The following is a 21,481-nucleotide window of genomic DNA, read 5'->3' on the forward strand; positions in this document are numbered from 1 at the left end:
ATTGCACTAGAAACTTATAGTTCATTCTCTATCTCTCTTTCTCTTCTTTGATGGAGTTGCTCCCCTCGAATCGAGCTATCCTAGAGTATTTTTATCAAATACCTGAGGAGTGTTACAGAAAGATTGAAGGTTTTAGAAGATACTGACATAAGATGTTGGTTACAAATTTACAATATAAAATATCCAGCAGTTGGTGTTGGCCATGATGAATGCAGTGAACCATAAGATAAGTCCAAGAATGCAGATTATTTTGTCTTTCCTTTTTCTTAATGAAAAAAGAAACAGATATTGTACTAGCATAGCATGTGGTAATCCAGACACTGCAACCTAAAAAAAATATTATAGGTAGATCTAAAGATAATGATGAATCCTTCTTTTTTATCCAGAGACTTGAGGTTTACGAATCCCAAACATTGCATCACTTACCCGTAAGGGGAGAAATACCTTCTGCTTGATATTAGCATATTGATTTGGTCCATTGCTTATACAGGGTGCTAATAACTTGATTGCATTATTTATTTTGTTCTTGATCGGTAGAGTTCTGATTTAGACAAACATCTCTATTTACTAAGGATCAAAGAAAAAATAATAACACATCTTAAATTTCCTGACATCTTACAACAACCACCCCTTACATTGAGTAGCATATTTTTAACTCATAAACTGGAACAAATTGGTAGACTTGAGAATGTCCACGGAGATGCAACAAGAAATAAAAACAAAAGATCTCCAAGCAGATATAAATGTTGCTTTCCATCAGCAGAATGAATAATCCAGTATAATGCCTGCTGAAAATAATCAAGAGGTCAATCTTGGGCTAATCTTTCTTTATGGGATTTCTCAGGTCTGGGGTTGTCCTCCTTGGAGTCATAAATGAAAAGGCCAGTAAAGGACAAGATTTGGTGTATGTCACCGTTTAAGTAAATTTACAATACAATCATATTGGAGAAAACCAGCAGACAAATTGCAATCAGCTTAACTTCAATATGAGCTATTGCTGAAAAAGTTATCAAACCTTAAATCTTGACGTCCCAAGAATCTCTTGAAGAAACTGAGGTTGAATCCAAACCAAATTTAGCTACAAAAGCAAACATCCAAAGCTCATCCCTACCTCAGCACTAAGCTTAAGTACCACCTCCAGTGGTTCCCGAGGACTCAGCAACATCCTCTAGTCTCAATGTTATGGCTACTTCTTCAATCATCTTACCTCTATCATCTGAGCCATCCACAGCTCTATTCAATCTTTTTAACCATATATCATAGTCAAGTGGGTATGGGGTTCCACAAAGACTATCAACGTAATCCGCAAATGCCTTCAAGAGAGCTGAAACCTCACCAAGCTTCTGCTGAATCAAACGCATTGACCAGCTTCTTTCCCTCCATTGCAGAGCAGATTCAATAGAATCCTGCTGTTCTATACTTCCCCCACAAATAAAAAAGAGGAGATAAACCAGGCTTTCAGCATCAGATGCTGGACAAAGTTTCCCATGCTGAAGGGCATGAGATGATGAGAATTGTAAATTTATTGCTGGGCTGTCCCTGTCTTCTAGAACTGCACGTCCCCATGATATCGGTACATACAAAAAACTGTTTCTTGCATCTTCCATGTCAACAAGAATTATGTTTTCTGGACAAATATCACCATGTTGGACGCTGGTCATAGCTGCACTTCTTAGAGCAGCTAAGCAGTCTCGGCAGCAGCGGATTGCTTCCTCGGAGGAGAATGGGCCAACCCGAGCAATAACAGATGAAAGTGGCTCACCAACTGGAGATGTCACAAGTATTGGAGTCCCGCACCATGGGTGATCACATCGCCCTCCTGGGCTCTGCTTCATACAGGGACCAGAATGCAAAATGCGGCCAGAGGCAATTATATCCGGCAAATATTTGCTTGAAATTCCCCGTTGCTTCAAAATATTTAGTACTTTTGTTTGCCTCTGTACACTGTACCACAGACTCATATCCTCCCAAGATGGCTCAAGTCTGGATGGATGGGCACCTACATATAAACACAACAACTTCGTTGGATAATCAAGTGAAACAGCGCTGTATAGAAAATTGTTCCCTACTACAAGAGACTCCTGTATTTGGAAACTTTTCTGCCCCTGCCGTTGATCATCCAAAAGCAATATCTCACCCTTCTTAAGCTTCAAACGCAATGCCTGCTTTCTGAGAAATGAATTATCATTCTGGTCAAGTTCAACAATCTCTCCATGTTGGTGACCAGCCTGTTGGAAGGGAACCAATGCAGATTGATTCTCAACAAGGCAACACTCTATCCTACGCTTCTGAAGGCGGAGGCTATGATCTGCGGCTAATGAGGCTATTGACTTTCTTGGTGGTCCATTCCACTGGACTATGGTGTAAAAAGTTGCCAAAAGTACTTGCAGGGTACCCAGGTCTCCCCAATTCGCATTCCCTAATTTGTTCCACATCAGATCCACTGAGGAAACACTAACTTGAGCGTGGGCTTTCATCCATTCAGCCATGGCCTGGTATGGGTTAGATGAGTTAAAATCAAGTTTGCTGAGATCACCACCAAATTTTACCACCCCTCCATATCTAGAATCTAGAACCAGAAGGAAAACAGAATCACTGCTGACAGTACTGATCTTGCTCAAACTCCTAGAAACAAGTATATGAAAACCATAAAATAGAGCTTCACAAATTGTGCCAGCAGAAATTTTCAGCTCATTCTCTGACAATATATCTCGCTTAAATAATACAAACTCCATCACTTGGTCCCAGTGAACTTGCAACTCACCCCGAGGTTTCGACAACAAAGCTACACCACATAGCTCTTTAAGCCTTCCTCTTGATATTGACTTTTCTACACTATAAAACTTAGATCCAGGATGTCGGGGACAAGATACAAAGAATGGAAATGGCCCAGTTCTATGCCAAAAAGTACGCCACAAGCCATTTGCCACAACATGAAGGAAGTCTTCTAGTGCAAGATACTCATCTTCTTTAAGCTCATCAGCTAGTAGAGAACGTGAGCAGGGCATACGGTACAACTGCTGAAATAGCACCCCCTCCAATGCTAAATCAAGCTTGTGCAATTCATCAACCAGAAAGGGAGAACTGAAATGCTGCTCCTCGTTGGCTAAATCTGCACATGAATTCTCAAGAACCCAATCCTCGAGACTCTGTGTGAAAAGTTCCAGGTTGGTGAGTTTCCTTCCATATTCCTTTAGCCCTTTGAACAATTTTCTGGAAGTAGGAAAGAACTTGCTTGAAGCCGAAGTTCCAGAAATACTGTGAGCAGAGATAGCTGCATCCCATAATCACCCATGCATTAGTCATTTCTATTAGATGCATTTCTTAGAGCAGTAACAGAGAAAAGTGATGTTTTCACAAGCGAGCTTTTCTTCATAAGTGAGAAAATTGATGTTAGAACCAAAAAATCAATACTAATGACATAAGTAGATAAGGAATTATCATAAAAACTTCAAAACCTGGGGAGTTTTTGTGGTAGTATCATTGCAACATAACAGGAATACAAACTAATATCTAAGTCACACTGTAGAAATTTAAAGTAGACAATTTTTCTTCCCAGAAAGAAGACAGGCATGGGAAAAGAAGAGAAATATTGAGAGGACCATTATGCCCTTGTAGGAATGTGCTTGTGTCTGTGTGTGGATGTGTCCTGGTGCTTGTGTTGTGTTAACAGATGGCTTCCTCAACTTTCTGTAATTTTATACCTAGTTTGCATGAACTCTAACTTCTTGTGATTGCTTAACTTTGCACGTTTCAATTTGGCACTCGTGAATCTCAAATAACTCACTTCCCAAAAATCTTTCATTATTATCATTTTGTTTTGAACATGTCAATTCCCAGCAGCACATCAGTTTTAAACCAGAGGATGGAATGTATTGTAGTTAACTTATGATATTCCCTTCACTAATTATAGAACAACACGAAAGTATGTCTCCATCAAAGGTAAACCATCACATCAATTGCTCTCCAAGGAAAAAGCCCACTCCAACACACTGCAACACCTAATAACAAAAACGTCAAACTTCTGACTCTACATTTTCCAACACATCACCTCCATTCCATCGGTGGATGTTCCATCTAAAACCATATTATTCTCACCCAATATCCTACTTGTATGTCAATCCTAAGTCTAACTTCTAAATAGTAGAACTTAAGATGTTTAAACAATGACAAAATAACATATCAACATTTATGGTATGGGACAATCATCTTAATCCATAAGTTGAAATCAACCAATAGCACAACATCTCATATGAGATAAAATGGACAAAGCCGACTACAAACTAATTTTCATTTTTTTTATAAGTAGCGAACTACCGATTAATTAACAGGAAAAGGATACAAAGTAAGCCAGTATTGCAAACCAGAGTTAGACTTCCTGAAACTTCCATCCAAGCTTTGCCCAAGAGATAATTCCATATCATCGTGAGAAAAACCTGAGCCAGAATATTGGTATAATGTGCATAAAACTCAAGTTTGAAATATGTTATATAAATGAAGTTCAGGCTGACTAAACAATTAGTTATCCCTTAGATTTAGCAAAGGCAGATGTGAACTTGAAACTCCAATAAAAAACAGCATTTAAGTGAATAATAGAACACAAAAAACATCTCAAAAACAAGATATTCAGTGATTTTATATTTTAACTGGTAAAAAGAAGTGAAAACAACAAAAAATATATTGCAGCTCTAGGCAACACAGATCTTGAAGATCAACATATGAGGCTTAAAAACAAAATACAAAAACTATATAGCTAAACAATACATATAGGCTAAGCTTTAAGATTAGTAATTGGTAACTCTTGCAGTAGCATTGCACTCTATTGTCACTAGAGTAATAATATTTGATTAAACATGTTGGTTATGTTCCCTGCCAAATTAGTAGAATTTGGGTTTAAGAATAATGCTGAACTTAACCCAGTATTAGTCAATCTAGATTCACATTCAAGTATCGAGAAAATGATCAACCTCTTTGATGCACTCATCTCCTGTTCTTAATTAGATATTCACGTGTCATCACAATAGAAAAGAGAATCATAACTGAGGCAAAAAGAAAGACAAACTGGATGACAGCATGTCCAATCTGGATCATATTATTAAATTTCTATGCTCTTTAACTCTAAAATTATACGAGCTTCTTATTGTTTTGCTTCAATATGATGATTGGATAGAGAAAGTTTCCATGGCCAAAACGTATATGTAATTCAACTTTAAGAAGAGAGAAAAATGAAGCAAACCATGGAAGAACTTCAAAACAGGCAAAGTGTTGCCTTTGGATGTAGAATCTCGATAATTATTGGGAACTAACATCATAATATTTGAGAAAAGCTAGATGTCTAAGGGATTCCCAAACTTGAAAAATTATAATTATTTATACATGTAAGAGTTGTGTACATCACTGAAATTTTTTCTATGGTATGTTAAATTGTAAAGCTACTTTTAGGCCTGGTTTGTTTAGTGAAATTATCTCATCTCATCTCATCTAATCATTACAATTTTCTCAAACTTTCAAATAAAATACAATAAACAATTCAATTTTTTCAAATCCTAAAACAAAAATAATATTAAAAAATTATATGCTAATAATATTTTATTCAATTTTCATCCCACTTCATCTCATATCAACTCACTATCCAAACCAGGGCTTAATGTAAAGTAAATCTAACGTATCATATGAAACCATGTCAGTTTATGGATTTATTTTTGTAGGATCTCTTTATGGCTAAAACATTACTCATATCTATAACCTTGTATGAAAGCATATAGATACTTTTCAACAGGACCAAAGTTTAGTTGATTTGAGATTGCCCTTGAAGGGGACCAAATTCGAAAGCCTCCATAACATCAGTATAGCTCCAAATGACAAAAATAGTGACCCAAACTTTCTGTTCAAATTGTTTTCAATAATGGAATCATTCATCGAATGAGCAGTGGTATAAAGACTTGTCCAACAACCACAATCTAGAGTAAAATTGGAAGGCAATTAAAAAAATCATAACAAAGGCTTCCAAGGGAACTCGTCAGATCATTAAGAACTTAGAACACAGAAAGCAACATAAAGGCATTCATGTAACATTGGATGAAAGAAATCAGTACTGACCAGATATGAAATTCTTGAAACTTCCATCCACAAGCTGTTCTGGGTAATAATCATTTTGTTGAGAACCTGAGTCAAGTTAATTGTAAAAGTTGTAATAATAATCCATGACATGATCTAAAATTCAGAAATATATCAACATTCTAAATGAAGAGATACCATATATGGCAGGATAAACTAGAAAAATAATCTCTCTCATCTACATGCAATACCAATGTAAGAATTAAAGGTCAAATATTGTCCTCATTTAACCCCAAGGGGTTGGGGTGAAGGCCTTGGTCTTGGAGTATCACTTCCTTCAAGGTCCAAGGTTCAAAATCTCATGAGTGCAAACAATCCTTTGGAGCCACACCATCTGGTGAAAAGCCAACAATTTAACCAGTTTCGTGTAGGGAAACTTCCAAGAATGCGGTGCACAAGACCGAGGTTTACTCTGCAGGGGTGGGTCCGAAGGGCCCTGCTTTGGAGAGGTTCCTCGACATCAAAAAAAAATATATTGTCCTCATTTCACACAAGAGCCAAAAAAGAGAAAACAACAAACTTGAATAAGCTGATATATATATATATATGGATCTGCATGATGGAAATATCCAATCACCATGGCAGCTAAATTTCTAAGCAGCTCTGATGATTGCAAGCATAAGCTTCTGATTAGCATGGCTTTATATAGATTTTGCTTTGGGGTGTATACTATTGGGTAGACTTCAACTAAAAATTAAGGGGACGCCTAGAGTGGAGACAAGGTAGCATGTGGCCACCTTGCTAGGGTCTAGGACCCTAGGTGGAGGGGGGACCAATAAAGTGGAACACCAATATCCCGCAAGGGGGGAAGGTACTTGTGATACCCCATATGATAAGTGAGGGTAGGTGGTGTATGGATCCCACATTGCTTGGGAAGAAGAAGTTCTTGCTCTTTATAAGGTACCAATAAGACTCCAATTATATCATTGACTAGTCCTTTTGGATTATAGCCATGTGGTTTGGGCCTTCTATTAGGGTGTTAGAAATGGTATCAAAGTCTATCCCAACCAGAAATGTGGGACTTGAGCCGTGCCACCTACGATGGATAGGCCCGATGAGGACATCGGGAATTTAAGGGGGGAGATTGTGATACCCCATATGATAAGTGAGGGTAGGTGGTGTATGGATCCCACATTGCTTGGGAATGAGAAATTCTTGCTCTTTATAAGGTTCCAATGAGGCTTCAATTGTATCATTGACTAGTCTTTTTGGAGTATAGATCATATGGGTTGGGCCTTTCATTGGAGCATTACAGTACCCTCCCCTCCATGGGGTGACCCTCCCCTCCATGGGGTGACATCATAACATGGAAATTTGGACATTTAACAATAGATTGGTTGTGGCATGGAAAATAATCCATGCACCCTAATATTCTACTAAGGTTCTATTTGGAAGTTGATGGAGGGATCATTTGTTACATGGAGGTTGCCACAAGGAGTAAATTTTCATTTTTGTACTCCACAGACCAATTTTATTCATTTCAATGTTAATCTAGTTCCTCTTAGAAACACAATGACCAAGATCCCTCATGTTTTGCAATAAATGGACACTATTCGTTTCAAGTAAAATGGAGATAATCCTCATCTCATGGTCTATGTATTTTCAATGAAGTGAGAATTCCATTATCATCCTCATAAATATCATTTAGTTTGTACCATTATACACACACAATCACCATAATACAGATAGAATCATTCAATCCAGAATCTCACAAAAGTAAAATGCCTTAACTACACTTTAAAGTAAAACTAATTGCTACTGAATAACAGTCTATATGTCCACCAACTACTGATTGGTGGTTATACCACAGATTGGGTAAGAGGAAGGAAATGGAGTACTAATTATGCAGTGAATCCAATTGGACAGTACCTAAGAGTTAAATGGACTTCCATTCTGTCTTGAGTGATTCACTCACATGGTATGCAAAGTTTGTCATGACATGCCTATACTACTGTCCACTCAAGAAAACTTGATTGAGACATTTTAACCAGCATGGTTATTGCTCAGGGCATTGCCTTTTTGAAAATGGCCATGTCCCCAAAACAGGCAATTAACCTGGAAGTTATGGAAACAGAGGAGTCTGAGTATGAGGGTAATGTGTAGCCAATGAACAATAAGATTCATTGAAAAAGAAACAAACACTATAAGCTAGATGCCACTATTCCCTCAAGGGAGAGTATAGTTATAAGGAAGATACATACCGATTCGATCAGTCAATGCTGAGTTTATCAATCTGACTGTAGACCTAATGACCATTATACCCTCTAAGGGAAAGAGGATTTTCTCACATATGAGTATGACTGATCCCCACAGCATTGTAAATTTTCAACGAAGCACAACCCAGAAGACATGACACGTTATAAGCTTAAAAGCAAAAATAAAACAAAAAGAAAAAGATACCATTCTTGTTTTTTTTAGAAGAAGCAGAGATTCTCAGTTTCAACATTCTGTTTTCATTTAAATCATACAGTACTGGCTCGACAAATACTACAAGCGCCAACACAGAGAACAATTTGTAATTTGGTAAATTATTTCAAACATTACTCACCGAATTCCATCTCGAAGACCCACAATACCCAAAAGCAGAAAAATTATTGCAAGAACTAATTAATCCGCGAATCCCTGAGAACTTCAAAACAGGCATTCTTCAACCCAGATATTGAAATGTCAATAAATGATGATATGGACCATCATTGATACGCCACTAGCAGTGGAAGAATGTGGCCAATGAGAGGGAACTCAGGTAAATGAGAGATCTTGAACCTCTTTTTTTCCTCAAAAGTTGAAAACTTGAAATTGAAAATGGGATTCTCGTTGAAGCTAGCTTATTGTCGTGGCTCTCGTTGCTGTTGTATTGCGTTGGTTGGCAGGGAAGCAGCTAGAGGTGAAGAGCGAAAAACACTACTCCTTTTTAAAGCCTTGGCAACAAAATACATCCAAACATAACAAGGACAGGCAACAAAGCAATGAAAGGCTGAGTGCGAATGAAAAAGAGAGAAATCCAAGCCGTAGAGACCGTGGTCCGCGAGTGAGCTTTGTCTGTCCCCACATCTCTTCCTGGCAGTCCGTCCCATTGACAATGATGTTTCCATTACTCATTGTGTCACTCCGCACTCCCCATCCTGTCGAACGTGCACTATAAGTGGCCCCTGATAGAACAAAAGAGGACACGTAAGCCCAACGCACCTTACCTGGACGTAGGCCCAAGGGCGAGGGAGTTTCCACGAGGGGAGAAATGGGCAGCCGGCGTGGGAAAGCTGCCCGAGGACATAGTGGCTGAGTAGAGCATGTCTTGTGATTGGTGAATAAAATAAAAGATGTGTTTTATACATTGACTTCCAAATAGAATTTTACTATAAGAGTCGCATATAGTATCGGAGCTCTCACTTTTCATGAGTCCATTATTTAAGCAGCAGCAAGAAATTAGAAATCTCTAATTGCCTTGGACAGTTGTACTGTGGTTATACTCCAGTCTCCATATCTCATTTGCCATGGCTATTTGTTTTTTAAGGAATTACTACTAAAGATGCCTGTTTTTACAATCCATCTCCTTCATGCTTCATCTGAATTCACCCATACTTTGAACTTTGAAGTCCTCGTACCTGTGTGGAGATAGAGCAAAGTTTTCTCACAGATTTTATTATTTGTTATACAAGAATCCCAGTTTGTCTGTCCAGTCAGCAATGTGTGTTTTTTTTTTTTTTTTTTCCTAATCAAGCATGCATATTATAGATGGAAATAATATTACAGAGATACATAATATTTCATTGAGAGTCACCCTGCTACCTATTGCGCCATAAAATGTACATATCGATTTTTTGATTGATAAATTTTATTTACACTCCAATCTTTTTGAGATTGTAAATTTAGACCAAATTGAGCGTCACCCTCCAGATTAGCTGGACTCTTTTTGAAGATGTTTTGTTTACACTCCAGTCAGCCGTGTGTTCACTGTATTGGCTGGCGAAACAGGTCGGTCAATCAATTTTCAACTTACAATGGGATGCTGATTTTAGAGATTTATTTAGGAAAGAAAAAAGTAAAATTGAATTCAATGTTGTACTATTAAATAAATGGAAAAAAGGTAAATAGTCAATTACACGGGGGCATACCTCCAGCTAATTTTGCCACACAGTTGGTCCCTATACCATCAATCGATACAGTGACATCTGATGAGATATTCTCTGTTTTTATGATGAAGAAAAACACTTGATTATTTTTATTTTCAAAGGATTGGGGAAGTTTCATTTAACACCCACGAGATAAAATTATTAGTATATTTAAATGATAATTAAAGTTGAAGATACTCACAAATTCGATCATAACCATTTGATTGCAGGGAAAATATTGTTGATTAGCACAAGAAGAATAGAAGATTGCTTTGGAAGACAACTCTCTTGTCGGAATTAAAACCTACATCCGTATTTAATTACGCAAGGGACAGCCACCAACTCACAATTTGGTGGCATATCCCTCAATAAATTATTAAATTGTCCTACTTTAATAAATTAATTTTTTTATATACAACGGGAATGAGGATTTTAAATCTAAATTTTTAATTTGAAGAACCGGATGATATCTCATTAGACTCTTAACAATTTTTTATTTTGTTAAAAAGTTAGTAAATTTTAACAATGACACCATTTGAGGGCTTCAACAATTAAACGGATGTCAGTTGCTTTGCCTATTAAACTAGAACAAAGTAGCCCCCCACCCCATACTGCAAGAAATGAATGATAATAACAATAATAATAATATAGGAGTGCAGGCTGTGTTAATTACGGTCCAAAACTGTCGAGCACAACGCCTAGCATAATAATTTGACCAAAATCATTAATCATATGTCAGTCCGCATGATCGATTGAAACGTAGGCTTGCGAATGCCGCATTCACTAATCATCAAATCGTCCGGGGATGCCAACGAATGTATTCCTGATTGATCTCCTCTTTGATTTTAGAGATTAATTTGTCTAAAACTTAAACTAAATGGACCATTTTAATAATCAAAACCGCCTGGTTTGGATAGAGAGATTATTCAATCTCATCAGATCTCATATCATCTCATCTCAATATCTAAATATAAAAAATACAAATACTTTTTATTTTCAAATTTTTAACTTTTTCATTTAATCATTATCTAATTATTATATATTTCCCAAACTTCCAAAAAAAAAAATTCAAATTTTAAAACAAGAATAATATTAAAAATTATATTCTAATAATATTTTAATTTTATAATATTTTTATTCAACTTTTTTTTCTCTCATTTTCTAAAATCTCATAAAACATTTTAATCCAAACCACTTCAAATTCATCTTATCTCAACTCAGTATTCAAATCAGGCTGAAAATGACATCCAGTGAGACCATTTCTAAATGAGTTCTTCTATAGAGCATCTACTGTAGCAGTGCACATAATGCACACACTACGTGAATGCTGTGTTTGTATATATATGTGTGTATATATATATATATATATATATATATATATATTTTAATGCAAAACGTGCGTTTTCATTTTAAGGTTTTCTTCTTCTCCAATGCATTCGAATGTGCCCCACTCGAAAAAGCTCCTCTCCCTCGCTCGCATCGAGTCGTTCCTCTGCCCATCGCCACCAACGACGCCGCCTCAGCTACACTGACTGACGTTCCTTCGTCTGCACAACGCCGCCACTCCCCGCGTCGCCCAGCTCTCCTCCCTCCCCGTCGCCTGCCCATATTCTTTTGTTCCTCTCCCCGCCCCCCGCTTCGCCCCCCGCCCCCACCACCAATGTCATCCATCCTCTCCCCCAACCCCACCCCCACATCGCCCATCCTCCAGCCCCACCCCGCGTCACCCAAACAATGCCCTAGTTGCCCCGCACCACCTCTGCCCAACACCCCTGTTGGTTGCCGTCGACCCTCCATCTGCCCATTCTCTAATTGGGAAGTTTGAAAAGGTAGGCCGAGACCGATTTATTCTCTATTCTCTCATCTTCCTCTCTTACTTCTTGTTTGTATTTTTCTCTTTGTATTATGCATTTGCATATTTTGCTTGCTTGTTGGTTGGTTTTTTTGAGTTTTGTGGATATTATGCAATGAGATTGGTTCATGTCTCGTATGCCGCTTACGAGGGCATTGGTTGGGATTTCTTAGCCTTTGATGAAATTTGAAGACATAGGTCAATGCAGTGTTCAAATATTGGACTGAAATTTTCGATGTCTACATTCACTCACCCTTTTTATTGTTTCGTTTTTGTTTTGCAAAGCATGAATTATGAAATCTACAAACTAGAATGTATTATTACAATCTTTTAGCTTGTATTTCTTGCTTATCTTCTTTTGATTGATTTGTGTGGATTTGAATGCCACATTAATATTGCTTACCTTGCCGCATACCTGGCGTGACGATTAGGAGGGGATTAGTTAGGTTTCCTTGGCTCTTGGTGAAATTTAAGGTCATGGGTCGATTCCAGTTTCAATAATTGGATTGATTTGTACATGTATTCTTTCATTCCAATATTCTAGTTGTGCCACATTATGACTTTGATCATAACTTACTACGTCATCTTGATAGGTCCTTGAAATTTTTTTTAGGAATTTTATATTCTATAGGTTGTATCGTGTACATGATAATGTGGGCTCATGTGTTATTTATACATTAGTTAAGCTACATAATTTCTGAACTTTATGATTTTCCTATGGTTGCACTTATATTTCATCTTCCCGTTCAGAAAACATTTTCCTTTCATTTCTGAATGCTATTGGATGTGCTTCAAAGGGTGTTTTGGTTTCAGCTTCAGTCTGTCGTCATGCTTATATGCTTGAGATAAATATTGGTAAAGATCTGTGTTGGTTATTTGTTGCAGGCCCATAATAAGTTATTTCAAATTTGCTCCATCTCCTTATGAACGAATTTTGATGGAAAGAAAAAGTTTCGAGTGGTGTGGTAATAAGGTATATAAACAATTTCTTATTAAATTTTTAAATTTGCATCATCTCCTTTTTAGGTAATTTACTGTGTGTTCTCTAGCTTTTTTTCTACCTAGAGTGAGATGCTGGAGAGTGGAGGTGGATGGTTTAGGTCATACCTGGTACTCATGTCTTGCTGTTTGCACTCTGTTTTAAACACTTGGTGAATACGGAGGATCTGTAAATTTGTCAAGAACCTTATGAAGTTATGATGGTGGCTATTTTTGTGATTGTTTTGAGATATATGGTTTGTTTTTGTGTTTCTGGGAGATATCATGATTGGTATGTCTTTGTGCTAGATTTCTTTCAATTTGGTCGATTTTCCGTATTTTTTTTTTCCATGGGTTTCCTTTTTCTATCTTTTTCATTTTCATTCCCTGGATTCGTTATCTGAGCCTCTAAAGGAATCTTGAATGGCCCTTCAAAGTTCAAGGATGAATTTTCCAACCCAATAGTTTTGATATTATGAATTTGCCAACACCATATTTTTTTTTTTTTTTTTTATAAGTAATTTGCCGACACCATAATTTTAAGGGAAGTATTGGTTGAGGGCCTTGAAGGATGAAGTGTTGTAACTAAGCAGTTATTGAGTTCTAACAGCTTTAGTAAATTTTTTAGACTATAGTTCTTATAAAAAAAAAGTGTTCAGACTATAATTGATTTGCTGTTATGATTTCCATTTTTTTTCTTCTTATTTATGGCTAAGATATATGCAAACTTATCAATTCAATCTACTTGATAGTTCATAAGTTTTAAGTTTAAATGATAGATCAGAAATGATGTAATTATTGACTATATTTTGTACTACATTAGCGTGTTGGTTTTCATATTTAGGTAATGCCTAGATGGATGTTCTCTCCTTTTAATCTGCTTTTGAGATGACATTTATGACGAAGAATTCGGCCATCAATTTGTAATCCTTGAGCCAGTTCAAGATTTTAATCTTTAAATTAGTTTTGCAGGTATATCTGGGGAAAAAAAAATTATATTGAGTGTAGTTATAATATTTACTTAGGCGATTGACGTTAAAAGGGCAGTTTTTTAATGAAGAAGCTTAAAAAGGTTGAAAACACCTGTTTACTGACAAAAAAAAATTAGAAAATCCACCATCTGACACAAGATCTCTCTGTCTCTGTGGATCATTACTTTGTGATGGCTTGCCCTTTCAAATGTACATTCTAAGGAAAAATGCACTTTCAACCCTTTAACTAACAGAATTTTTGCACTCTGTAGTTGTAGCGTGAAAAGCGTATCTCTTTGGTTTAGTTTTGAGTTGACATGCATATATGTTTATGATGCCACTTACTAGCCCAAAGAATGGTTTCTTATTTGCTTTACTTACTCAAGTTAGCCAACGTTTATCTATTGGTGTAATGATGGAGTATTTTGACTATTAAAGTTTCATCATTACTCCTTTTTGTGTTCCTTTTCTGGTTTATCATGAAACAAATTTTCCTTATTATGGCTTTCAATATCTGATATGTCTATTTCTACCATTTTGTAGATCTGGTCTTGAACTTTTGTAAACATTCCACCCAGTATTTTGAATGGCTTTACAGTGCAAACTTCGGATGACTAAAATTGACAAGATTGGAAGCGAAGATGATGTTGAATTAATGGATCTAGTCTTTTGTTTGTTATTGGCCAAATCTGATGAATTAATGGATTTTTTTAACACTTTTTGTTCTTTGAATTTTAATGAAATGAGGTGCTGCTTGGACAGTACATCTTTTGTGTCCAGTTGTAGAGATGTACTTGGTGTTACTTATGTAGAGTGTAGACTCAAAATTATGTGTGCAAACACTTGTGTTATGGAGATGCTATAGTGTAGTTTGAATGAGGTTCTGATTATATGCAATTGAATGAGGTTTTGTGGCCTTTATTTATATGCAATGAAATGAGGTTCTGAATCTTCTGATTAATGGATTTGAAGTCCTGATTCTTTTACACTTAAAAAAAATAGTACCATTTTTACATATGAGAATACCCTTTTACATGTCATGATTTACACTTCTTGAAAGAAAAATTATATTACACTTGAAGAAAATGGAACACTTCCATTTTCACAAAAATGCTACACTTCTTGAAAATATTACATGTGAAGAAAATTCTTTGGCAGTGCAAGAGAATGGTCTTTGAGTATGGACCACTAATCCTAGCCAATGCAGGGCGCAGCTGACCTTTGGGACCATGGGGACTGATTGCTTAGTCATGCATCAAAGTAACTATACTCAGTTAGTTTAAAAATAGAAACTTAAGAGAAGTAATGAAGTCAAATTTGCTACAGAATTATAGCTGCAAAATAAATATTTTTCATAGGGTCAAGAGACATGTTTTCCAGAGGGTCAAGAAACCTCTTTATCTCCTCTTTGTACTTGTATATGATCTAATTGTTAGTTACAACCAAAAAGAAAAAGGGAAAAAAATTAGGAACCATAATCTATAAGATTGATCAACTTGCATAAATGATCAGAAACTTTTGTATTTCATTTACATATTAACTCTTGAGTTTTGCTATGTACAAGTAAGTTTGCATACCAATCTGCGTATTAATATTGTTGCATTCATATTCTAAATTCAAATTAGCACCGTTTTTAATAAAATCTACTTTCTGACCAATCATATTGAATGTGTGCATGTATTAGTGCGCAAAATCGCTTATAATTAGATTTTTTCTTAATTTTTATAGGTCCACCATAATTTTGTATTGTTTAAGACCGACCATTCGGCTCTAGTAACTCACAACAAAAATAGTTTTCATACCTCATTCAACCATTTTATATGCACACATTTACCCATAGATAAAAACTAAACATATTTACAAACTAAACCCATTCAACCATTTACAATCACACATTAAACAATTATCAAAACAGCTACAGTGACACTCATCAACCATCAAATTCCTCAAATTGATCAACCTCAAATTTCTCAGCTACAGTGTCCTTTGCATATTGAACCTTCAATGTATATACCTGTAGCAACCAAGGAAAAAAAAGTCATAACATGTATGCATAACACTATCAGCTATGTATAGCAACAAAGGGGGGAAAAAAACAAAAAACTCATGACACTAATACATAACACTATTAGATGTAAATTCACAAAGGCTGAAATTACCCATCTCCTTTTACACAATTAGTAGGCCAAGGCTCAACTCAAACACGGGGACTGATTTGCACTAAGTTCTATAAGGGCAAGCATGTCATCTCCTGAACATACTCAAAGTAAAAAATTAAAACAAAGATATTAAAAATAGAACGTTGCAAGAAGATATATAACGTGAGAAAGATAATTTTCTCACATTAGAGGACAGGATTTGTGATCTCTATGACCTTTTTGTTGACGTAAACATTCATGTTTTCCCGGCCTTTTCTTGAAAAATTGTTCATTTGCGGAGGAAACTTATTTTTTTACCACTAAATAAGTCTAGGGGTAGGATGAATAGGGGTAGAGAAAACATGACGCCTATCGTTATAAGCAAGAAAGAAAGGAAAAAACTCGTGTCATAGATCAATTTAGTGGTAAAAAAATCGTACTGAGCTTAATTTATTTTTGATATGGTAGAGAAAGCTTCAAAAGCTTTATTTTGAAGATCTGAAAGCTTCGAATATGGATAAAGTTGCAGTGGAATCCATAGAATTTTTTTTGTTGTTGAATCTTTCCTTTAATGCAAACTAATGCATTCGTAAACAAAGCTACTAAGTTTATGTCATTCTCGGATGAGAAAATACCCAAAGTCAGCAACTATTAAAATACAGATCTAACTTACACAAAACCAAGCATCCAAGAAACACAAACACATATGGGATGCTAGGAAACGGAAGTATTCAGACTAAATGCAAACTAGCCTTCATAAACAAAGCTACTAAATTTATGCCATTCTCGGATGAGAAAATACCCAAAGTCAGCGACCATTAAAAAGAAAAAAAAAACATAAATCTAACAAATACAAATCCAGGCATCCAAGAAATACAAAAACATATGGAGGGTACCAACAATGAGCTCATGAAAAAAGACCACTTTGATTTGAAAAAAAAAATGCAAATGTTAAGCTCTCGATACCTAATAATTCCCGGACAGAGAGGGCTTAGTCTCTAAGCATGTACAGGCAAGAAACCGATAGAAAGGGTTTAGAGCTGCCGATAGAAAGGTTGCACAAAGCCATGGGAGGCAACATCTACAGGAGGGTACCATTAGTTTCTAGCAAATACAAAGAGAAAAAAGAGATGGAAAAAAAAAAAAAAAAAAGGTATGCCAAAACTCTAGAATCCCAAATTATTTAGCCTCCCACAAATCTGAAGGCTTCGTATCGGTGGACTGAGGGTGGCTTCGCGTCGAATGGACTGAGGGCTTTGTGTTGGTGGGCTTAGGGACCGAGGGCTGAGGTCGTGATGGGGAGGCTTGGTTGGCTTCGCGTCGAATGGACTGAGGGCTTCGCGTTGGTGGACTTAGGGACCAAGGGTTGAGGTCGTGGTGGGGAGGGCTTGGCTTCGAGGGTTTAGATTGAAGAAGACGAAGGACTGAGGAGGTTCAGAGGGCTGAAGAGGTTTGGGAGGGAGCTTGAGAAATCGATGAGAAATCAGAGAGGGAACATGCGTTCCGTTGGTTTTGTTGTAGGGTGTTTTTCGTCATTTTACTTATGTCACGTAGGGTGTGTAGCAGCTACTCCCAAACAGTGGCTTCTCCCTAGATTTTTTTCTTTCTAAGTATATGTGGAAAAAATATTGGACATGACATTTGCTCTTCCAGTGATACCTCTTGTTCCTGTCACTTGTGCAAGTGGATGGTATTGTATAGCGTGTCTGAATTGTCACGACTTTGATGGTTGCTATACGCATGTTTTCTGCGCATAGTGAAAAGGCTAACATGTTTTCTGCACAGCTAAGCAAAATTCCGAAGGATTTGTTTGATCTTCAATTAATTATTCTGGGTTGTGTTGCTTCCGTAGAGTCTAACATGTTTTCTATGCAGCTATGTTCACTATGAGTGACCCACAACCCTTTTTATAACTTATTCGCACAACTTTGTCTTAAAATGAGGGTATTTTAGCAAAACTACTGAGAACAACACATGCAAGGCATGTGCATGACTCTCCATATTCGAGGTGGCAAGCACTGTGCTTTCCGTAGTGCTTGCCCAGGGGCAAGAACTTTAGCTCGCCTCGATGCTCGTCTAGGGGGCAATTGTTCGCGTGGGAGACGAGCACTTTTGCTCACATGGACACTCTTTTTCGGGAGAGAGTGAGCACTATTGCTAGCCAAGGTGCTCTTTTGCCCAGGGGGCGAGTGCCATAGAGAGCCAAGATGTTCATCCATTAGGCGAGCACTGTGAAGGCCAAGTGTTCTCCCATAAAGCGAGCACTGCGGAGAGCCAAGTGCTTGCCCAGCTTTTCTGCTCTCTCAGTGCTCACCTAAAGGTAAGCACTTTGCCTTTCTATGATGCTCACCACAGTTGTAAGCGGTTCTACTCATAAGGTGTTCGCCCCTCCTCTCAAGGCAAAGGAGCACCTAGGCGAGTAAAAGTAGCAACAATGCTCATTCCCCAGTGAACACCACAAAGAGGCAAAGTTTTCGACCCCAGTGAGCATCATGAGAGCAAAAAAGATCGCCCTCGAGTGAGCACCAAAGAGTAAAAGTGCTCGGTCCCAGGCAAGCACCACCAAGAGCCAAATGCAAAGACTCAAGTGCTTGCCCATTAAGCAAACACAACGGAGAGCTAAACTGTCACACCCAATGCCAGCACCACATGAGGTAAAGTGTTTGGCCCTAGGTGAGCATCGTGAAGTTCAAAGTATTCTTTACCCAAGCGGGAACGGGGGAGTAAAAGTGTTTGATGAGCGAAAGTGCTCGCCACCCTCGTGAGTAATGCTCGTCGCCCAAAAAGCACCATGGAGAGGCAAAATGCTCACCCCCAGGCTAGCTCCATGGAGAGATCTTCTGCTTAGGTCTTTGAGGTTGTTGGCACTGCGGGACGGTGGCTTCGCACAATGGATTAGTGATGGTGGTCGTAGAAATTTTGTAAACAATGGCAACATATCTTGGTGGACATTAGCAACAAGAGAGAGAGAGAGAGAGAGAGCAACTTACCTAAGATTGGAAGGTTCATGGTGGACAGTGCCTGCATGGTGGAAGGCAGGAATTCGAGAAGATAAATGTCCTTTTGTCCAAGTCTCTACACTGGTTTGAAAATAGTAGATGCTGAATTCATCCTCTCTTTTTTCTCTTTTTAATAGAAACGACACTGCCACAATACCCATTCCACCACTTGACTTTGCCAAAAGCTTCTTCAAAAATTTCGGCATGAAAAAGTTATTGCAATTCCAAGATCCTATTCCCTTGTAAATCTAAAGTTAAGCGTGGTTAGAATGCTAATGTTGACCAAAAGAGAGAGAAGAGGAGAGACAAAGATACCAACAAGACAGAGAGGAGAGAGAGAGAGTAGCTTACTTGAGCTCAATGGATTCATGGAGGGTGGGAGTTTGAGAAGATAAATGTGCTTTTGTCTAAATCTCTACCCTCGTGTGTGTGTGTGTGTGTGTGGAACACCCCGCTCTCCACGGTTAAAAATAAGTCATTTTTTTAGAAAATTAAAAGAGTCGAAGTGCTACTACTAAACCTAATTTTAAAAAAAAAAATTCCTAAATGAAGCTCCAAGTACAAAGATTCCTTATAATAAATAGAGTGTTATTGAAATCATAAATGAGAGTGCGCGTAAGTATTTATTAAAATTTCTCAAAATCTATGCCATAAAAATCATGACTTAAAATCTCTATACATGATTTAGATCACTATCACGTCTCCCTGGACTAAGTCTTATCCTGCAGCTCTACTTTCATAAATATTCTGACCTGGAGTGGTTTAAAAACATAAAACAATTAAAATGAGTCGATGACTCAGTAAGAAACTCATCATAACTTAAACATGCTTAACATAAGGTTTTCATAAAATATTTCATGTTGAAAATTAAAATCATTATTGTTCATAAATATGTTGATAACATGCATGACTTGAAAATATTTTTGATATATTAACTTATCTGAATTATCTGATTTAACTGACTTGTTTGATTGACCAACACACTTAACCATGTATGAAAGGTTGTGCACCGGTCTCACATCCTGTGGCCACAAGGGGAATCACTGATCTGATCTGATAAAATATTATGGTGGACCACGCTTGAGTCTGTGACTTGCACATCCACCCTGACTGCATTGGTACCATGCATCTGAATGACTATCTGATTAACTGTTTTGAACTTATCTTACACTTGATCTTATGAAGGTTTATGTGTTTTATGCAACGTGAAATGCATAATACATATATAACTATAATATGTGGAATGAAATATAATGATTGACATGCTTACAAATATCATGATATGTGCAGTACATAAACACTGGCTTCCAAAGAAATGGCTTTAATAATAAGATATATAACTAGCTAACGTATGTTAATCATAATTTATAATCAAGATACTTACCTTGTAGCACTAATCTGATATTTTCGGTGCACGACTGATTTACTTTCATGGGTTAGGCGCAGCTAAAGAGAGAAATAGATTAACCGAGAGTTTGAGAGAAAACAAACGTGAGAGAGAATACATAAGGGATGTTGTGAGAGGAATGAGGCAGTCGGCTATTGGCGTGGTGAACATGGTACACTGGTGGTGTTGGACTAGGTATCTTGAGTTCAGTCGCTGCACTTACGAATGTTTATGACTTTTCCAAATAACATCGGAAGGGAAGATATTTATAGAAAGATTTGGGAGAGGGTGCCAACGAGTTTGAGTTAGACTCGGTCGCGATCATTTAAGAAAAGGAGTCTAACTCGTTCAATAAATGATAAATGAGATTTAACCTATTTATTAAGCCTAATTAAAACTCCTAATCAACCTCAAAAATTTATCACTTTTGGGCTTATCTAATATGGCCTTTAAATATAATTTAGGCCCAATAAAAATTATCAATATTCCAACCTTAGAATTATTGAGTCGGGTTGTTACAAACTCCCCTCCTTATAAAAAATTGTCCTTGAAATTTGATAGACCTCAAATAACTTACACACTTATCCACTACATGCTTTTCATGTCTCTTTACTCCTCAATCATTTAGTTGAACCTAATATTCAACAAATTCTCCGATCATCTCATATTTTAGTCTGATGCCTCACTAATCCTTTTAGGCATACATGTTAGCATGCTACGTGTCAACCATTATACACTCCAAAATTAGTTCAAGCCTAAACAAATATCAACCTTAAGAATGGGATTGATAGATTCACCCAACAATTATCTTAACTCCACATACAATAGTAACTAACAATCTCCACATAAATAAAACTCTTCACGTGAAATAATAATAATAAAGTTCTCCACATAAAATAATAACCTCAATAAATCGTAACGTAAGATTCT

The 21,481-nt window shown here is 37.0% G+C and overlaps 1 protein-coding gene and 1 long non-coding RNA gene across 2 annotated transcripts; one reads left to right on the top strand and one right to left on the bottom strand.

Moving 5' to 3' along the window:
- Nucleotides 1-577: 577 nt before the first annotated feature.
- On the bottom strand, nt 578-9,429 carry LOC121244690. The gene is made up of 4 exons (XM_041142863.1): nt 8,666-9,429; nt 6,100-6,165; nt 4,365-4,436; nt 578-3,274 (listed from the first exon to the last, which is right to left on the bottom strand). Exons 1-4 carry the CDS (start codon nt 8,673-8,675, stop codon nt 1,125-1,127), a joined length of 2,298 nt encoding a protein of 765 aa, XP_040998797.1. The 5' UTR covers nt 8,676-9,429; the 3' UTR covers nt 578-1,124.
- A 2,282-nt stretch (nt 9,430-11,711) lies between these two features.
- LOC121244044 lies at nt 11,712-14,965 on the top strand. The gene is made up of 2 exons (XR_005936369.1): nt 11,712-12,055; nt 14,571-14,965. It is a non-coding gene; the product is annotated as an uncharacterized LOC121244044 (long non-coding RNA).
- The last annotated feature ends 6,516 nt before the right edge of the window (nt 14,966-21,481 follow it).

Source organism: Juglans microcarpa x Juglans regia, chromosome 8S (assembly GCF_004785595.1).
Source record: "Juglans microcarpa x Juglans regia isolate MS1-56 chromosome 8S, Jm3101_v1.0, whole genome shotgun sequence".
Lineage (NCBI taxonomy): Eukaryota > Viridiplantae > Streptophyta > Magnoliopsida > Fagales > Juglandaceae > Juglans > Juglans microcarpa x Juglans regia.

Coding starts and splice junctions, on each gene's coding strand:
- LOC121244690 (XM_041142863.1), bottom strand. Junction 4,437..6,099: donor TTTCAAGAATTTCATATCTG/GTCAGTACTGAT, acceptor ATTCTGGCTCAG/GTTTTTCTCACGATGATATG. Junction 3,275..4,364: donor TTTCAGGAAGTCTAACTCTG/GTTTGCAATACT, acceptor TATGGGATGCAG/CTATCTCTGCTCACAGTATT.